The 16,936-nt window shown below is 44.8% G+C and overlaps 3 protein-coding genes across 6 annotated transcripts; all 3 read left to right on the top strand.

Moving 5' to 3' along the window:
• Nucleotides 1-3,704: 3,704 nt before the first annotated feature.
• Nucleotides 3,705-4,708, top strand: LOC111082528 (homeobox protein cut). The gene is made up of 4 exons (XM_022378752.2): nt 3,705-3,831; nt 3,902-3,981; nt 4,049-4,389; nt 4,448-4,708. The coding sequence occupies exons 1-4, from the start codon at nt 3,808-3,810 to the stop codon at nt 4,606-4,608; spliced, it is 606 nt and encodes a 201-aa protein (XP_022234444.2). The 5' UTR covers nt 3,705-3,807; the 3' UTR covers nt 4,609-4,708.
• A 482-nt stretch (nt 4,709-5,190) lies between these two features.
• Nucleotides 5,191-7,929, top strand: LOC111082520 (endochitinase). Its single transcript, XM_022378743.2, has 7 exons — nt 5,191-5,287; nt 5,570-6,212; nt 6,270-6,393; nt 6,469-6,960; nt 7,060-7,242; nt 7,315-7,509; nt 7,571-7,929. The coding sequence occupies exons 1-7, from the start codon at nt 5,284-5,286 to the stop codon at nt 7,724-7,726; spliced, it is 1,797 nt and encodes a 598-aa protein (XP_022234435.2). The 5' UTR covers nt 5,191-5,283; the 3' UTR covers nt 7,727-7,929.
• Nucleotides 7,930-8,832: 903 nt separating this feature from the next.
• On the top strand, nt 8,833-16,866 carry LOC111069587. Of its 4 annotated transcripts, none has more exons than XM_022359956.2 (14): nt 8,833-8,893; nt 9,527-9,772; nt 11,456-11,539; nt 11,607-11,684; nt 11,751-12,035; nt 12,401-12,439; nt 12,663-12,740; nt 12,809-12,886; nt 12,949-13,026; nt 13,190-13,824; nt 13,893-14,214; nt 14,284-14,456; nt 14,696-15,151; nt 15,228-16,866. In XM_022359956.2, the coding sequence occupies exons 2-14, from the start codon at nt 9,712-9,714 to the stop codon at nt 15,684-15,686; spliced, it is 2,826 nt and encodes a 941-aa protein (XP_022215648.2). In that variant the 5' UTR covers nt 8,833-8,893; nt 9,527-9,711; the 3' UTR covers nt 15,687-16,866. The 4 variants fall into 4 exon arrangements, with proteins under 4 accessions (XP_022215648.2, XP_022215584.2, XP_022215436.2 ...); XM_022359892.2 differs by having other exon boundaries at nt 12,401-12,466; XM_022359744.2 differs by having other exon boundaries at nt 11,607-12,035.
• Nucleotides 16,867-16,936: the final 70 nt, after the last annotated feature.

Below are 16,936 nucleotides of genomic sequence, written 5' to 3'. Positions count from 1 at the left end.
TGCAAGAAATGGACATATATTTTCTCTATTAAAATATTATATTTCACAAGGAAATATTTAATTATAGGAAAATAATTCAGTTAATTTATATATTAGTTTAGGAAGCAATAAATCAAAATCTTGAAATTATTTAGGGACTGCAAAATAATATTTTCCTTCGGAATCTAAGAAATATTTCTACCAGAGATGTTTGCAAAAAGTGTTTAACTCAAAATTGCAAGCCAATTGCTTAGTTTCTAAACTAAATTGCTGCACTGCCTAAAATGCGTTTAAAGTAGTCGAAAAAAGAGTCAAGAGAGCGCTTAATCGCTGCCCCATATGTATGAGTAAGTATATGCCCAATGCACAAGGAGCAGCTGCAGGACAGATACCTACTCTACCCTGCCAACCCAACACAACACAACAGACACAACAAAACTTTTACAAAATAAAACCTACACAAAGCCAAAGCCAACAAAAACCAACACACAGATACGATACTGGATAGAACTGGTTATCGGTGTACCTTTTTCTTACATACGTACATACATATATACTCGAAACTTTTACAGCACGCTTGGGAAGGTGTTTTGCCTATGAACGGGTTGAAGTGAAGTGGCTGTCTGGAACGAAGTGGAACTAACTCTTTTATTTCTTGTCAACCCACAGAGAAAGCCATGTCAAAGGCGGCCAACAGAACGAGTCAGGGCAGCGACGAGGAGCAAGGATCGGAATCACCGACCGATTCACTGCCGCTGTACCAGCAACGGGATAACTTCTACAGCTAAACGACTAAAGCGAAATCAGCTCGTAAATAAACAACTAACTCCGATTACGATTACCGAATACTCGTATAATAATCAAGCACAATATGCGCTGCATTTATCTTCAGAATCAAACTAGGAAATTTGCTAACAATTTTAAATGAAAATCGTATCAATTCTTAATGTGACTGAGTTACGTATATATATATATTATATGGGAATAATATCTGTTGAAGAGACTATTACAAAACAAATCGAAGTCAGTAGATTCTGCGGAAATAAACGAATTTTTGTGAGCGGCAGTAAGCGATTGTTAATGCATATTATGATATATATATAAATACAGATACAGATACAGATATATATATATATACAACATATACAATATGGAAATCAAAGATTCAACATATCAATGTAAGCGTGTTGCAAGTCATTCAAACGATATCAATTAAACACAATTAGCGGTCGTTCTTGAACTGTAGGAAAAGGGTCGCAACTAAACTCGTAGTAGTATCTGCGGTGTCTGCGTATGTATGTATTGTATGTGGGGTACATATAGGTATGTATGTACCAGCGATGAGTCGAATCAAACACGTTCCTGTGCAGGCTAACCAAAAACTAGAGAGGTGCAGCAGATGGTCAAAACTTATTCATGGCAACTAAAAACAATAACTTCAAAGACTTTTGTAACGGACTTTTCAAGGGTAGCGCATTTCTCTCAAAAATCAAAACAACCAAACAACAAACCAAGTAACAACAATTGAAACAATTTTTGGAGCCAATATTAATGCATTTGATACAATCCAACTTTTTAAGATCAGCAACAGCATGGAGCATGGGGGCATGAGTAGTTACACATAGAGTCTCCACATCAGCACTCAATCAGCATCATTCCTATAGACCCAGAAAGACAGTGAGACAGTGAGAGAGAGAGAGTGGAAACGGGGGAAACTCTAGCAGAACGCACAGCGCACTCAAAGCACTTCAGACCTTTGCAAAGTTTTTCCAAAACGTACCTATCGCAATTATTAATAATGGAATAATATTTATACATGAATTAATGAAAGGCAAACACAAATATAATTAAATTGTATTTAAACGGGAGAATTAAAAATGAAAAAGCAAAACGCTGAACTACGACATGCATATATTAATTTTAAATGAAGGATTCATATTTAAACAGGCATAATGCTATAAAAAAAAAAATACACACGTACACATAATTATTTAAATGTAGGTCAATTAGCCAGGCAATTAAAGTGAAGAGAAAAGGAGTGGAGTGGAGTGGAATGGAGTGGAGAGAGTGGCAGTCACGCATTTGATCATGCTGGATGGATGTTTTTAAACAAATGCAAGTCAATGGATGTGTGGATATGGATATGGATATAATTATACTCGTACGCAATCGCTGGTTGAATTTAATGTCTATATAACTTTAAAAGTTATCGAATGTCGCATTAGCTGTTCGCAATTAAACATACAGACAAACACAATACAATATATGCATGAATAATCGTTTTAATTGTATCGTCCTAACCCACAAGAACAACAACGATAAATATTGTTAATAAAATGATGAATATACAAGCATAAATAATATATAATATATAATATAATAAAGCTAATTGTATCCACGTAAAAATTGTACAAAACTATATTTTAAGTTTTTAGCTTTTAGTTGTTATCGCGATGATTATTATTTTTATTATCTAATTGCTACGTATGGTTTAAGGTTCTTTTATCTTTAAGGCTAAGTTCCACCCCACCCCACACCCCACCACACATGATTCAACAAGTTGTTTGTACATTTCGCGGTGCTATATGGAATGTGTATATGTACATTATTTGCTCTCAAGTTATTCTCCTAAGTTCGCGCACACATGGAACACATTTAGGCAGAGTCCAATCATATATGTATGTAGATTGTCGAGGCTTATCGAGTTTACAATTATTGCAATTGCACTAAGCATAGAACGCACGCATACTCCCTAGAACACACACAACAAAATATTTATTGCATATACATACAATATACATACATATACATATAATATATATATATATAAACAAGAAAATAAATATACAAATACATATACAAATTGTACGTCATAATATGATAAGAGTTGAAGACGATAAAACTGCGAACGAACGAGAAATGTTATCAATAAAGATTATAGTTGAAAATTCAAATTATCCAAGGGGTCTTGTCTGGTCTATTCTGTTTTCCTCCATTGTCTGGTTACAGCGCCAAGGTTGGACGGAAGAGGAAATGGCGACAGGGGCTGCCACAATTGCCGGCATTATTCAAGATCAATGTTAAGGGGTGCCTCTGCCCCGCAAGTGCTGCCATGAATCACAATGAACCCAAGGCGCGGACAGCTGAAATTCAGCATAGTACTTGTGCTCGGTTCACAGCAAAGCATTGTGGGAGTAGCGGGTAAAATGTAGAGCATTCGAAAAGCTTTCTAAAAGCGTTCTTATCACATTAACATAATCGTGACTCGCAGCTCGCCCACATCCGAAAGCGATCATACATAAATACAAACTCGATAATCTGCAACATTTTGACACTCTCTCAACGCTGTCAACTGGTGGTTCATTTGATCGATCGCAAAATGAACACATTAGCTGACAAATGGCTATTAAAGTGCGTTTATGCAGGTGCAGTAGCCGGGCAGCAGGGCGGGCAGCCCGGGCAGTAGCAGAGCAGCAGCAGGGTCACCGTCCAATGCATTCAAGCTAATTACAATACGCTCGAAGACTTCATGTAGATAAACACATGCTTGTAGATATGAATAAAAAACAAAACCTGAATTATCATGAACCAATCAGGTTTATGGCGTTAAACGCTGATGATGCGCATAAAAACCACTCAAAATCTGAGTGAGTAAGGGAGCAAATATTAAGTATAAAAAAAACCCCGACATGAGACATTGTCTCGACATTATTTGTGCGGAAACAAGTGAGTCGCCGGCCAGCTTTAGTCGACTCTGCGCATCTAAAGTGTGAGGTTCGAGGCACAAACTCGTACGAGTTTCAAGTGTTAGCCCCCCCCCCTGAGATTATGTTAGCCCCCGTCCAGGCCTGTGTAAGTAGAACGTTTCTCCCGCTTGTCGTGGCCGTAAATTTACAGTCTTCCAATGCCATATTTCACACAGTTGGCGCTGCTGGCCGTGATAAGCCAGCAGGAGCTGCTGCTCCAGGCAGCCCCGGCACCGTTTCCAGCCATTGAGAATGCGTCAGTAGCAGTAACCGTTAGTCGCGCATATCCATTGCAGTCGCCATCACCTCTGTTCCCATTTCAGTGCCTTCACCAGCCAAGATTTATTGGCCGAGGAATCGGCAGCCATCGCCTGGCAGCCAGAGGTGGCGCCTGCCCTCAGCAGCCATGTCCAGCATAAGCGTCACCGGCGACATCACGAGGATAGCAGGAAACATCACCACAAGCGGCACTGGGATCACCATTCCCTCGGCCCGAGCTGCCACCACGGCAGCCACGAGGACTTCGGTCCGGACTTTCACCATCATGGACCTCCCAACAGATTTCATCCGTATCCGAATGGCTTTGGGCCGTTCCCTGGCTTTGGTCCGCCCGGACATGATGAGCAGCAGCGTCCCTTTGAGGCGGATCTGGAGCCGTTTAAAGGTGAGGTCTGGGCTTAAGATTCTCCCAGCTTTGAGTAAAGCTTCTCGCTGCATTTCAGACAATAATGGTGGATCGCGGCCAGATGCCAGTCAGACGCGCACCAGCAGCCAAGCTCCGCCGACAGCAGCCGCCACAACGTCAACGACCACTCCAGCACCCCCCTCCAGCAGCACCACAGCAGAAGACTACACCTTGGCCATTGACATACGCATTGGATAGCCCATCCTACTGTACATATGCATAGCTAGACCTAAGACCCCATTCTGATTTATCCATCTGTACTCGTTTGGTATGCCCGGCATTAAAGCTGCTGCCTTAACCAGAAGTTATCTATCCATTACCATTAACGGGATGCACTCTTGCATGGGGGTAACACTATCCCGGGGGAGCATTTAAAGGGATCGTTTTACAGTCCAGACCAGTCCAGAAATATGGTAATTCTCGAGCGTAAATAACAGCCAAGCACGCTTGTGTGGGGGGTGTCTTAAGAGTTGCTGGCAGTAAAATAAAATGCGAATGCAAAACAATCGGAAAGAAAGTCGCCAAACGAAACAGAACGAAAACAAACAAGTTAACCCGATCTTGAAATGAGCACAGCACAAAAGCGTTCGAGATTGCCCGATGTCATTCATTGTTTGCTCTAACCCACACTGCCGTTCCCGTGCCCGTTCCCGTGCCCGTTCCCAACGAGAGACGCGCCTCTCACGCACCTTACGCAGGAACAAAGAACCGGACTCCAAGAGCAAGCACCCGAGTCGCGATCGCCTCCCACTATAAAAGCTAAGCTGGGCGAGAGTTTGACTGTCATTTGACGCCAAACGAGCGTCGCACGCAGAACGCAGAACGCACAGTCCAATCGTTGGCTGCCGTCCCATCACATCGGAGCATTAAGAAATGGGTAAGCCTGTCCGTGCATACAGATGAGTGGGGGATCGGTCGGTGAACGAACTTGAGCATGGCGGCAGCATTATGGACACACAACCTTAGTACCTCCATAAACCGCAACAAAATAGCAGGGGAAACAGAGGAACGGAACGACGACTTTCGACAGGCTGCCCACGATTATATATGCAAGTCGCGTTGATCTCGAAAAACAAGTCGTAACTGCGGCGCTGTGGTATCGATCTTTAACGTTTTCGTAGTAACTTCGAGAGCTCTTTGTTTTCAACCCCTTTCCTAGTGCATCATCAGGGAATGTTGCCGCCGCCGCTGCTGCTGCTGCTGGGCGTGCTCTGTGCCTTGCCTTGTGTGATCCTGGCGAAGAGCGAACAGCCAGCACGCATTGTCTGCTACTTCAGCAACTGGGCCGTGTACCGTCCGGGCATTGGACGCTACGGGCTGGAGGATGTGCCCGCCGATCTGTGCACGCATCTCATCTACTCCTTCATTGGCGTGGAGGAGAAGAGCTGGGATGTGCTGGTGATCGATCCCGACTTGGATGTGGACCAGGCGGGCTTCAGCAAGTTTACGCAGCTGAAGAAGACTCATCCCAAGCTGAAGCTGCAGATAGCCGTCGGCGGCTGGGCCGAGGGTGGCTCCAAATACTCGCAAATGGTGGCCGTACGGGAGCGTCGCCAGAGCTTCATCCGCAGCGTGATCCAGTTCATGAGGCAGCACGACTTCGATGGCTTTGATTTGGACTGGGAGTACCCGGGGGCCACCGATCGGGGCGGCACCTTCGGCGACAAGGACAAGTTCCTGTACTTTGTGCAGGAGCTGCGACGCGCCTTCGATCGGGAGGGACGCGGCTGGGAGATCACCATGGCGGTGCCGGTGGCCAAGTTCAGACTGCAGGAGGGCTACCACGTGCCGGAGCTGTGCGAGTAAGTTGAGATTAATATTTAGAAGTGCTGACTGTGGATTAACGTAAACCCTTGCAGATTGTTGGATGCCATTCATGCGATGACCTATGATCTGCGCGGCAACTGGGCCGGATTCGCCGACACACACAGTCCGCTGTACAAGCGCAGGCACGATCAGTACGCCTACGAGCGCCTCAATGTGGTGAGTGCGCGATTGCTCTGCGATTGCCATTCGTTTCTGTTTCCTGTGCCAAACTAATTAGCATCGCCATTCAAGAATGACGGCCTCGCGCTGTGGGAGGAGATGGGCTGCCCGGCGAACAAGCTGGTGGTCGGCATTCCGTTCTACGGGCGCACCTTCACGCTCAGCAACTCCAACAAGAACTACAACATGGGCACGTACATCAACAAGGAGGCGGGCGGCGGTGCGCCGGGACCCTACACGAATGCCAGTGGCTTCCTGGCCTACTACGAGATATGCACGGAGGTGATGGACAAGTCGAAGGGCTGGACCGTGGAGTGGGATGAGGCGGGCATGGTGCCCTACACGTACAAGGACACCCAGTGGGTGGGCTACGAGAACGAGGCCTCGGTGCAGATCAAAATGGACTTTATCAAGCAGCGGGGCTATGCGGGCGCCATGACCTGGGCCATCGACATGGACGACTTCCACGGACTCTGCGGCCGCCACAACGGGCTCATGCAAATACTCTATGACAACATGCGGGGCTACCGGGTGCCGGAGCCCACACGGGAGACGACGCCGCGGGTAAGCCACGCCAGTGGGCCCACTGCCAAATGGCGCGCGAAAAACAAATGAAAATTTTTCATTTTCCATTTTTTCTTTTCTGTTTTATTGCATGTGCAGCCAGAGTGGGCGAAGCCGCCCGCCACTTCGCCCAATCCGGACGAGGGCTCCGTGGCGCAGAGTGAAACGACGACGCGGAAACCGAAACCGAAGCCAAAACCAACTTCAGGCCCAGTCAGCACAACGTCAGCGCCGGCACTGGCGCCAGCCCTGACCAGCACCACAAAGCAAACAACCACAAAGGTAAATATCTGGGAGTGCCAGGAGGGAGGGCCGCATCCCAAATGAAGTTTTTCACATTTCGAATTCCAACAGAAACCGAAGAAGCCCAAGAAGACAACCAGAGCCACCACCACCAGCACAACAACAACAACGTCTGCTCCGGAGAAGGCTACGGATGAGCCCGAAATAGTTGTCGATCCCGAACAGAAGCCAGGGGAGCCTCAATTCGATCCCAGCGAAATCGATTGCACCAATCGCGACTTTGTGCCGCATCCCAACTGCCGAAAGGTAAAAGTTTCAACTGTAGGGTAGGCCAAACAATACTAATTTAATATTGTTCTGTTCTTAGTATTTCCGGTGTGTCCATGGCAAGCCCGTGGAGTTCGAGTGCAAGGAGGGGACGGCCTTCCACACGGTCCTGAATGTCTGCGATTGGATCGAGAACAGCGATCGGTATTATTGCACCCGCATCAAGCAGAAGCAGCGGGGCAACGAGGCCCACTAGCTGCCAACCACGTACTAAACATATTCTAAATTATTTGAAACGACTCTAGCATAAGTTAGGAGATATTCTAAGAACTATTTTAATTTAATATAGTCTTAGGGTTATAAAGTGGGTCAGAGAGATTACTGCACGAGACGAAGCCCATGAAAATATATATGGTATGAATCAAATAAATAAGCAACTTAATGGTCCGTTCAATAAAAGTGTGAGACATCATTTGCGAGATATAGGCATGTAGGCAAAGCAAAGCCTTGAGGTCTTGCATAATCTGATGTTAAATAAAGGTCTACGTCCACGTACCATGCCATAATTTGAACGAGAATTTGCCATTCCTAATTACGCCAATAAACGCAATGACTTGGGACATTTTGCACTTTTGGCCAGTCGTCATCAGCTCAGCCTTGGACAACACAGCGAACAGCTGTTCAGGCAATCAACCATACAAACGAGCGATGATAAATAATGCTACACGAAATGTTTAATTTTGATCCTTAACATTTGATTTCTATAAACCCATCCATGCTTAGAGCGAGAGACACAGGGAGACAAGAGAGTGAGGCCAAAAAGCAGAATTTAAACATTTGTGACACGAAACAAATCGCACAGAGCTCTGGCTCCGCCCCAAAATGCTGCTCAAGCTGCCTCACAAATTGTGTGGGGATAACATTTGGCTCAAATTTAGTTGCTCTGAGTAATAGTCGAACACGGAATGAGCACCGCATTGTCTATAATTAAACATTCCTCCAAAACGGTCCAAGGAGAAAGTAAAATACTTTTTTTTTTAAATTCAAATTTTAGATGGAATGTATGATCCTTCGATTCCATAGAACATAGCTTAATTCCCTTTTATCTTCTCTTAGCCACTTCATCCGCAATGGGTTTATGCTAAGACCCTTATAACATCACCGGGCATAGCATGGCATCGAGAAGAGAGCGCCACCCGGCGTGATGATGAAAGAAAATAGAAAAATGAAAAGAGACCAGCGGCCAGCGACCAGAGACTAGAGAAAAACTCACTCACTCACTCACTGTGTGCTTTTGACAAAAATTCGTGCTACAAAAATATCAAAATCGAATAATTTTCGCGGTCACAAGGTAAATTCATGGTATATGCATGTTGAGTTACGAATTGGTTTTGGACCGGGAGAGATCGTCTCGTATACTCGTGTACGGTACACACCGAAATTTCCTCCTTCTTTCAGAATTTGATTTGTGTTGGGGAACAGAAAATAGATGGGATGTGTTGGTTGGGGCCCCAAAATCGAGGTGGCCCGTTCAAAAAACGACACGCACACGACGTGCACAGACGACGACGACGACTACGACCACGACCTAACGGCCAGAAATAAGCAAAAATTATTTAGCTAACAATCGTCGAAAGGGACACTAAGGATTACCCAGCCGATGATTGTTGGTTAAAATTTGCTAACGGCAGCGCGAAAACTTAAATAAATTCAAGCATAAGATAAATCGATCTGCAAAAGTGAAAGAAAAATAAATATTTAAAAGAAAAAGAAAAGATAAAAAAATAAAATAAAATAAAATATATATATATATATATTTTTAATAACGAAAAGTGCAAAATTGAAAGCCCACTAAAACTGTGAAAACATTTTGTGCGAGCCTAATTAAAAATCTATAGATAATCCTATATATAAACAGCACCAGATTCCCATACACATATCCAATAGCCATAGCATACCCCCACATATCTATAGGAACTATCCGAACTATCCCATTGGCTCTCTGGCCTGGTCTCAAATAATCTTTGGTTTTTGAATTCTTCACTCTTTCATCTAGTGCATTTAAACGAGCGCATATATAGCGGATGCATATATATGCAGAATACGAGCAGTGTTAATTCTAATTTTTCCTAATTGTTCATAATTACGGGAAAGTTGCGAAGAAAAAAAAGGAGAATTTATGACGTGGCTAAAGTTCTAACCGCGCTGGAAACTCGAGGATAATTTGTTGCAAAGATTATTATGGGGCGGCTAACAATTTGGTTCCTGTTGGGACTAACGTTACTCGCCATCTCCGATCATGGTGAGTACTTATCCCTCCCCCCACTCCCACTTCCACTTCCGGCCCACCCACTTATGTAAGGCGAAGGGCAAAGCAAAGCAGCCCAGCAGCACTTATAGTTTTTTTTTGTTCCCCCTTGACAGAAATTCACGCAGCCAAGCATTATGCAATTTTATCACAAAAAGCCAAGAAAAACAAGGAAAATTGTGAAAAAATATATATTAATATATACATATGTACTTGTATATTTCAACAAATATTTGTCTGAGTTTGTGCGTTGTGTACGTGTGTGTGTGTGTGTGTGTGTATGTGCGTGTGTTGAGGTCTGCAAACGTCAGCGGACGACACTTTGAAAATACAATCGAACATTTTCTATAGCCTCGTACACTTGACTTGGCCGGCAAACCACTAGTGGCAGCACCAGCAACAGCAACAGGAGCACAGATACAGATACACTCTAGCGTTTAGCTGTATTTTTTTTTCTTTGCTAAAACGCAAACGATCGGCTGCTTGTTCGCTCTTCGTTGTCATCGTTTGTAATATTTATAAATTTAGAATTTCTAAGTTATTTTATGTGCGCTCTGCTCTGAGTATTTTCTATCTATCCACATAGCTATCCACTCGTATACACTCGTATATATCGCTCCTGGTTATGTGTTGGAATATTTGTCTCTGTATTTTTTGTTTGGTTTGCACAGGTTTTTGTGCAAAAAACTACAAAAAAGAAATGGGGGAAATGGTGCAAATGCTATATACTCTAGGGGATGGGTTGCGATGGGTTTGCAGCAACATAAACACAATATGCAGGCAGGCCGAAATTTGTATAAATAATTCTATCAATGCGGATAGCAATGAATGCGAAATTGCTCAAATATCTTCTTTCCCACACGGTATTTACAATAAATCAGAGCAACTATCCGCTGACAGAAATATTGCCCCATTGAAAATGTATTCAAAAAGTCTTTTGCAAATCGTACTTTAATTGGGGCTATGTTTGAAGCTTTCATGGGCCCATGAGCTGATCTCATGCAGAGATCCGTTGGGACATGTCCTTATTGCCAGCCAATGCAAAAGTAATTAGCAATTCGACCTTATGACGAGCCTGTCACTAGGCAGACGCGACCTTCCATTACTGAAAAGAAAAAAGAAAAAAAGAAAAAGCTAAAGCATATTCGAATTCATATTCAAATTGATATTCCCGTGCATATGGTTCGCCTCCACAAAAGTTAGAGAGGGGAAGCATGAGCAGGGTGCAGGCCGTACAGTAAGGTGGCCAAAAAAAACAAAAATCAAGAAGTAAGGCCAAAGTGGGCGAGCAGCCAACAAAAAAAAAACATAATGCCGAAAATTCTCTCATCTACATGCTGGCGAAATGTTGTGCGAGTATGTTTGAGTTCTCATCTTTTAAAAATAAAATTCATAAATTCACTCCACCAGCAAGCAACGTTCAAAGTGTGCGTCCGTCCGTCCGTGTGTGCTGTGGATAGAACCATAAATAATGTCAAGTTTGAACAGATAGAATGACCTCGCCGGAGCTGATGCTGACGCTGACACAAAGCTGAGAAAGTGCGACCATTGTTCCACTCAGAATCCAACTGAGAGAGCACAAAAATAGCTTAGGGCCTAGGGCTTTCCTTGTGGGACCCACTTGAATTACAAATTAACCTGTCACGGGCCCCGTGTAATCTTTGCGCTGACTTTCAGTTGGGTTTGTCAATGCCGATGTCGGACCAAGCGAATCTGAATGTCGACCCTACATTGAAAAGGCCATAAATGAATTGAAAACAGGTGAGTTTCCACGGAAATTAAATGTACATCGATTCGAGCCTGCAAATTGCAATCTGCCATCTTGCAGATGGTGTCAAAGATGGCTCTGGGGAACTGCAATCCGATCAGCCCCGTAGGGACGACGACGATGACGACGACGATGATGGTGGGATAGATGCGGTTGATGAGAAAGAAACTGTTGAAATTGAAACTGTCGAATTGGATTCCACAGAGGACGCGAGAAGCGCCAACGATTTAGATGGCGATGGTATACCTGATGACGAGGACGATGATATTGATGGGGATGGTATACCGAACGATAAGGATGATGATATTGATGGCGATGGCATACCGAACGAAGATGACGATGACATGGATGGCGACGGTGTGCCCAACGAAGATGATGACGACATTGATGGCGATGGTGTGCCCAACTCCAAGGACGAGGACATAGACGGCGATGGTGTTCGCAATGCCGATGACGAGGACATTGACGGTGATGGTACAGTAAATCACGGTAAGTGTTTTGGGCTGCTGCTACTACTAATTGCTATTTTTATTTTTTTATTTTATACCCGTACTTGAAGTATTAGATTTGTGGTTAAAGTGGAAATCTATCAGATTGCCTTGACAGACGACATATTAAGCGATGGTTAAAGTTTCCCCAATGCCCTGTAGAAGTACATGTGCATGGTAGATGTAGATGACAGATGTAGCAAAACTATGTAATATATAAAACATTTTAAAATTCTACATAAATCAGTAGCTCAAATTTTTATATACTGACTGAGTACGGGTGTAAAAATAGAGTCGCGTCCACAGAAGCGACTATCTACGTTCTTTCTCTCTTTTTTAATTTAATGCATTTATTTTACCCTACAGAGGATGATGATCTGGATGGCGATGGCACTCCCAATCACGGTATGTTTGTTTCTACAGCAATACATGGTAAATTTATTCTAAATTTATTCTGCAAAGTAGTTCCGCATTAATTGAAAGCTTTTTTATAATTTCTAGATATTTTTAGGCATCCATTAGAGTGCAATGATCTTGTTTTTGCTTTACAGCAGCTTCTATTGCTTAAATTTAAACTCAGTTTGGGGTCAGTCGCTAATTTATACTTTCTATTGGGCTGCCTTTTCAGAGGATAATGACTTGGATGGCGATGGTGTGCCCAATGACGAAGATGAGGATATGGATGGAGATGGCACAGTCAACCACGGTAGGTTCATCTAATTTATATGCAAGCAACTCACCTATGTATAAAATCGCCAATGTAATGCTTTGCAGAGGACGAAGATCTTGATGGAGATGGTGTTCAGAATGATGAAGACGATGACATCGATGGAGATGGAAAAGTGAATCATGGTAAGATATTATTCCGTTGCAAATGATAATAGTCCCACTTAACGGGCATTTCAAATTTTCAGAGGACGAAGATCTTGATGGAGACGGCGTGAGGAACGAAAAGGATGAGGACTTGGATGGAGACGGCAAAGCGAATATTGGTAGGAATTTCACACATAATTAGGCAGGCTCCGGTTATCACTTTCAGTGAGGGCATGACTTTTTGCTGAAAAGTAGAACGCAAAGTGAATGTGAAAACCGGAGCCTTCATGATAATAAATTATTCGATGGGGAAGTGCAATTTGTGGTTTTTCTCGCTTACAGAGGATGAAGATTTGGATGGTGATGGCGTGCCCAATGAAAAGGATGACGATCTGGATGGGGATGGCATCCCGAATGAACACGACAACGATGTCGATGGTGATGGAGTGCCAAACGAACACGATGACGATGATAGCCAGGCTGAAGACGATGACGACGACGATGATGATGATGACAAGGCGAAGGTCAAGAAGCGTAGCAAGCGTGAGGTTGATGCCGCTCCAGTCATCGACATTGAAGCGCCCCCAAGTCCTGCCGAGGAATTCCCAATCGAAGAAGAAATCATCAAAGAGGAATCTGTCGAGGTGGAGGCCGAACCAGAGCCAGAGAAGGAGTCAGAGCCAGAACCAGAAGTTGAGGTTGTGAAAGAGCAGGAGCCAGAGCCAGAACCAGAATCAGAAGTTGAGGCTGTGAAAGAGCAGGAACCAGAGCCAGAGCAGCCCGTCGAACAGGCGCCAGCTGAAGAGGAGTCTGCAGAAGTGGAAGCCGCAGCTCCACAGGAACCAGAAGCAGCCAGTGAGGATGCCGTAGAGTCTGAGCAGACTCAGGATGAGCCCCAGGCAGCTGAAGTCCCTGCTGATGCAGCCGCTGACACTGGCGACGAGGATGACACTAAACCTGAGGATGAACTTCTCTGGGTAAGTTTCAAGGGGGTGTCTTCCTGTTCCACTAGGTGGAATCATGTGGATAATCATGTGAATTCCAGGAAGGTACAATCCCCGAGAACCGCCGCAGCCGTCAGCACATCACAGAGCTTCTGCTGCTGGACGAAGAGTTCAATGCTCGCGAGAAGGCCACCGACAATGTGGCCGAGATCATTCTGAGGGACATCAAGCGCATCTATGAGAACGCCATTAAGCCGCTGGAGACCCTGTACAAGTACCGCGACCTGAGCAACCGTCACTTCAGCGATCCGGAGATCTTCTCCAAGCCGCTGGTGCTGTTTATGGGTCCCTGGTCCGGTGGCAAGTCCTCGATCCTTAACTATTTGACCGACAACGAGTACACCCCCAACTCGCTGAGAACGGGTTAGTAACTGGCAACAGCAGATACATCAGATATCCAGTGATTTACGTATTACCTTTATTGTCTGCCAGGTGCCGAACCCTCTCCGGCCTACTTCAATATTCTGATGTGGGGCAATGAGACGGAGGTTCTGGACGGCACTCAGCTAGCCGCCGACTACACGTTCTCCGGACTGCAGAAGTTCGGCCAGGGCCTGGAGGAGCGTCTACGCGGTCTGAAAATGAAGAGCAAGCTGCTCGAGAAGGTAAGAAAAGAGACAGCCGCATTAATTTGTCGCCTGCCAGACAGCCCTGTCTGTCGATTGGGCATCTGCTGTCGGGGAAGCTCTCTTGGCATCTCTGGCCATCTGCCAGACACAATTTATAGCTTTTAGCACACATTCTTCATTGTGGATTCTGCATTAATTTCGTTATTAATAAGTGAATGTAGCAGTAGCAAAAGTGAATTACTAAATTTAAGCATTTGGCTGCATGCATTTTTTAGGTCAACATCGTCGAGATACCCGGCATTCTAGAGGTGCGCAAGCAGGTCTCCCGCGTCTTCCCCTTCAACGATGCCTGCCAGTGGTTCATCGATCGCGCCGACATCATCTTTCTGGTCTACGACCCAGCCAAGTTGGATGTGGGCCCCGAGACGGAGGCCATACTCGACCAGCTGAAGGGGCGCGAGTACCAGACGCGCATCATCCTCAACAAGGCGGACACCGTCCATCCGGAGGAGCTGCTGCGTGTGCAGGGCGCCCTCATTTGGAACATCTCGCCGCTGATGTCGTCGGCCCAGCCGCCACTCATGTACACCACCTCGCTGTGGACGCATCCCTACCAGGATGGCGCCCCGGCCCGCCTGCTGCTCGCCCAGGAGCGCGCATTCCTGCGCGACCTTCGCACGGCCATTGACAAGCGCATCGAGCACAAGATCTCCAGTGCCCGACGATTTGCTGTAAGTTTTGGCTGTACCTCTGATCGGGTTATTAGCTGTCATCTGAACGATCGATCCATTCTCCATTCTCGTACAGGTGCGCGTGCGCAACCACGCCAAGATGGTGGACTGCTATCTGAACACCTACTTCAACCACAAGACGCTGTTCGGCAACAAGAAGCGCATCTCGGACGACATCATTGATCATCCGCAGAACTACCACATCTACGAGGGTCTCTCCACGCTGACCAACATCTCGCGCTACGATCTGCCCGATCCGGAGGTATACCGCGACTTCTTCCGCGTCAATCCGCTCTACGAGTTCAAGAAACTGTCGGAGACGTGCACCTACTTCCGCGGCTGTCCCATCAACAAGCTGGACCAGGCCATTTCCTACGAGCTGCCCGAGCTAGCCGGCAAGTACAAGAAGATGTCCGAGGCGGCACTGGCCAACATCGAGGCACAGCAGCAGCAGCAGCTGCAGCAACAACAACAACAGCAGCAGCAGGCGGCGGTGGGACATGGCTCGCAGGCTGATCCCAAAAAGACGAGTTGAGGTGTTGTTTCTCCCTCGGAGGAGAAAACCTGCCATTTAGTTTGTTTTAATGAGAGATAGAGAGAATGTGACAACGACATCGGCACCGGTGACCGTCTATTGAGAATTACGAAAGCGATAGAGAGAGAGACAGCAGAACGGAGAGATATGTTTATCAGGAGTAGAGAGAGAGAGGACATATTCAGGGCCGCAAATATGAGAGAATATATATCAATATTTCTTTATATTTTTTTTGTTTGTAGGAGAACAACAGCGCAAGACAGAAGACAGAACCGACGAGAGAGCACTTTGAAATTTGAAATAGCAACGGTTGCTACGAGCCCATGTTTGGCCTTTAGTGAATTTATTAATTACAACCGATTTGCAATAGAATCTTTATTTTGAATACTTAACCGAACTGAGAGCCGTATGAGAGGGAAAACCAATTACACAATGAGAGCAAACAGACAGACAAATACACACACACACACACACAGCAAACTTGTACTTGTTTTGGAGCAGGGAAGAGAGAGGAGGCAATAGGAGTCCTTACAATATATATATATCTGAGCAGATCAACAATTAACTATTAACTGAGAGCAAGGCGCACCGCACCGCACTATCGACGATATCTAACCACAGCCCCCGCCACACCAACCCATCCCTTCCTCATTGGCTAACATCCGTTTAAAATTCCCAATTCCTAGATTTTTTGTCCACCTTTTTTAAGTAGTAGAGAACAGCAGCGTAGCGCAGAGTTTTGAGATTTGAGCACACAGGCAAATATTGTTAATGTTTTTTAAGTTTTTGGTTTTTGGTTCTTTGGTTTTGAGCAAACTCCCCGACGATGTCGTAGTTGATAAGACTTTCTTTGATAAAAGCAAAAACACAGTGAAGACGATAATAACACAATTCTAACAGACCAACGTATATTTATTTATTCATGAATGACCTAAGCAAATGTGAGATAAACAGAAAATGTTGAAGAGCAGGACGAAAGAAGCGTATACTTTAATTAAATACAATCAATTTTACGAAAACTGAGAATCTACGTAAAATGAACTGTGAGAGCGGGTGAAATACACAAGTGAATAAAAACAACAGAAAACCCCAAGCAATTATATCTTTTAATACAGAAGAAAAATTGGGGCCTGCCTTTTTTAATTATTTTTATAAATTTCGAAATAAAACTTTAACCGCTTGCGTTTGATATTGATTGTTGGTATATCTATGTCTATCGCCAGGGATGATATTGATAAGTCAAAAAACGT

This window comes from Drosophila obscura, unplaced genomic scaffold (genome assembly GCF_018151105.1).
Source record: "Drosophila obscura isolate BZ-5 IFL unplaced genomic scaffold, ASM1815110v1 contig_150, whole genome shotgun sequence".
NCBI lineage: Eukaryota > Metazoa > Arthropoda > Insecta > Diptera > Drosophilidae > Drosophila > Drosophila obscura.
The sequence above is the reverse complement of the archived record's forward strand: the minus strand, read 5'-3'. Positions and strand labels throughout refer to the sequence as shown.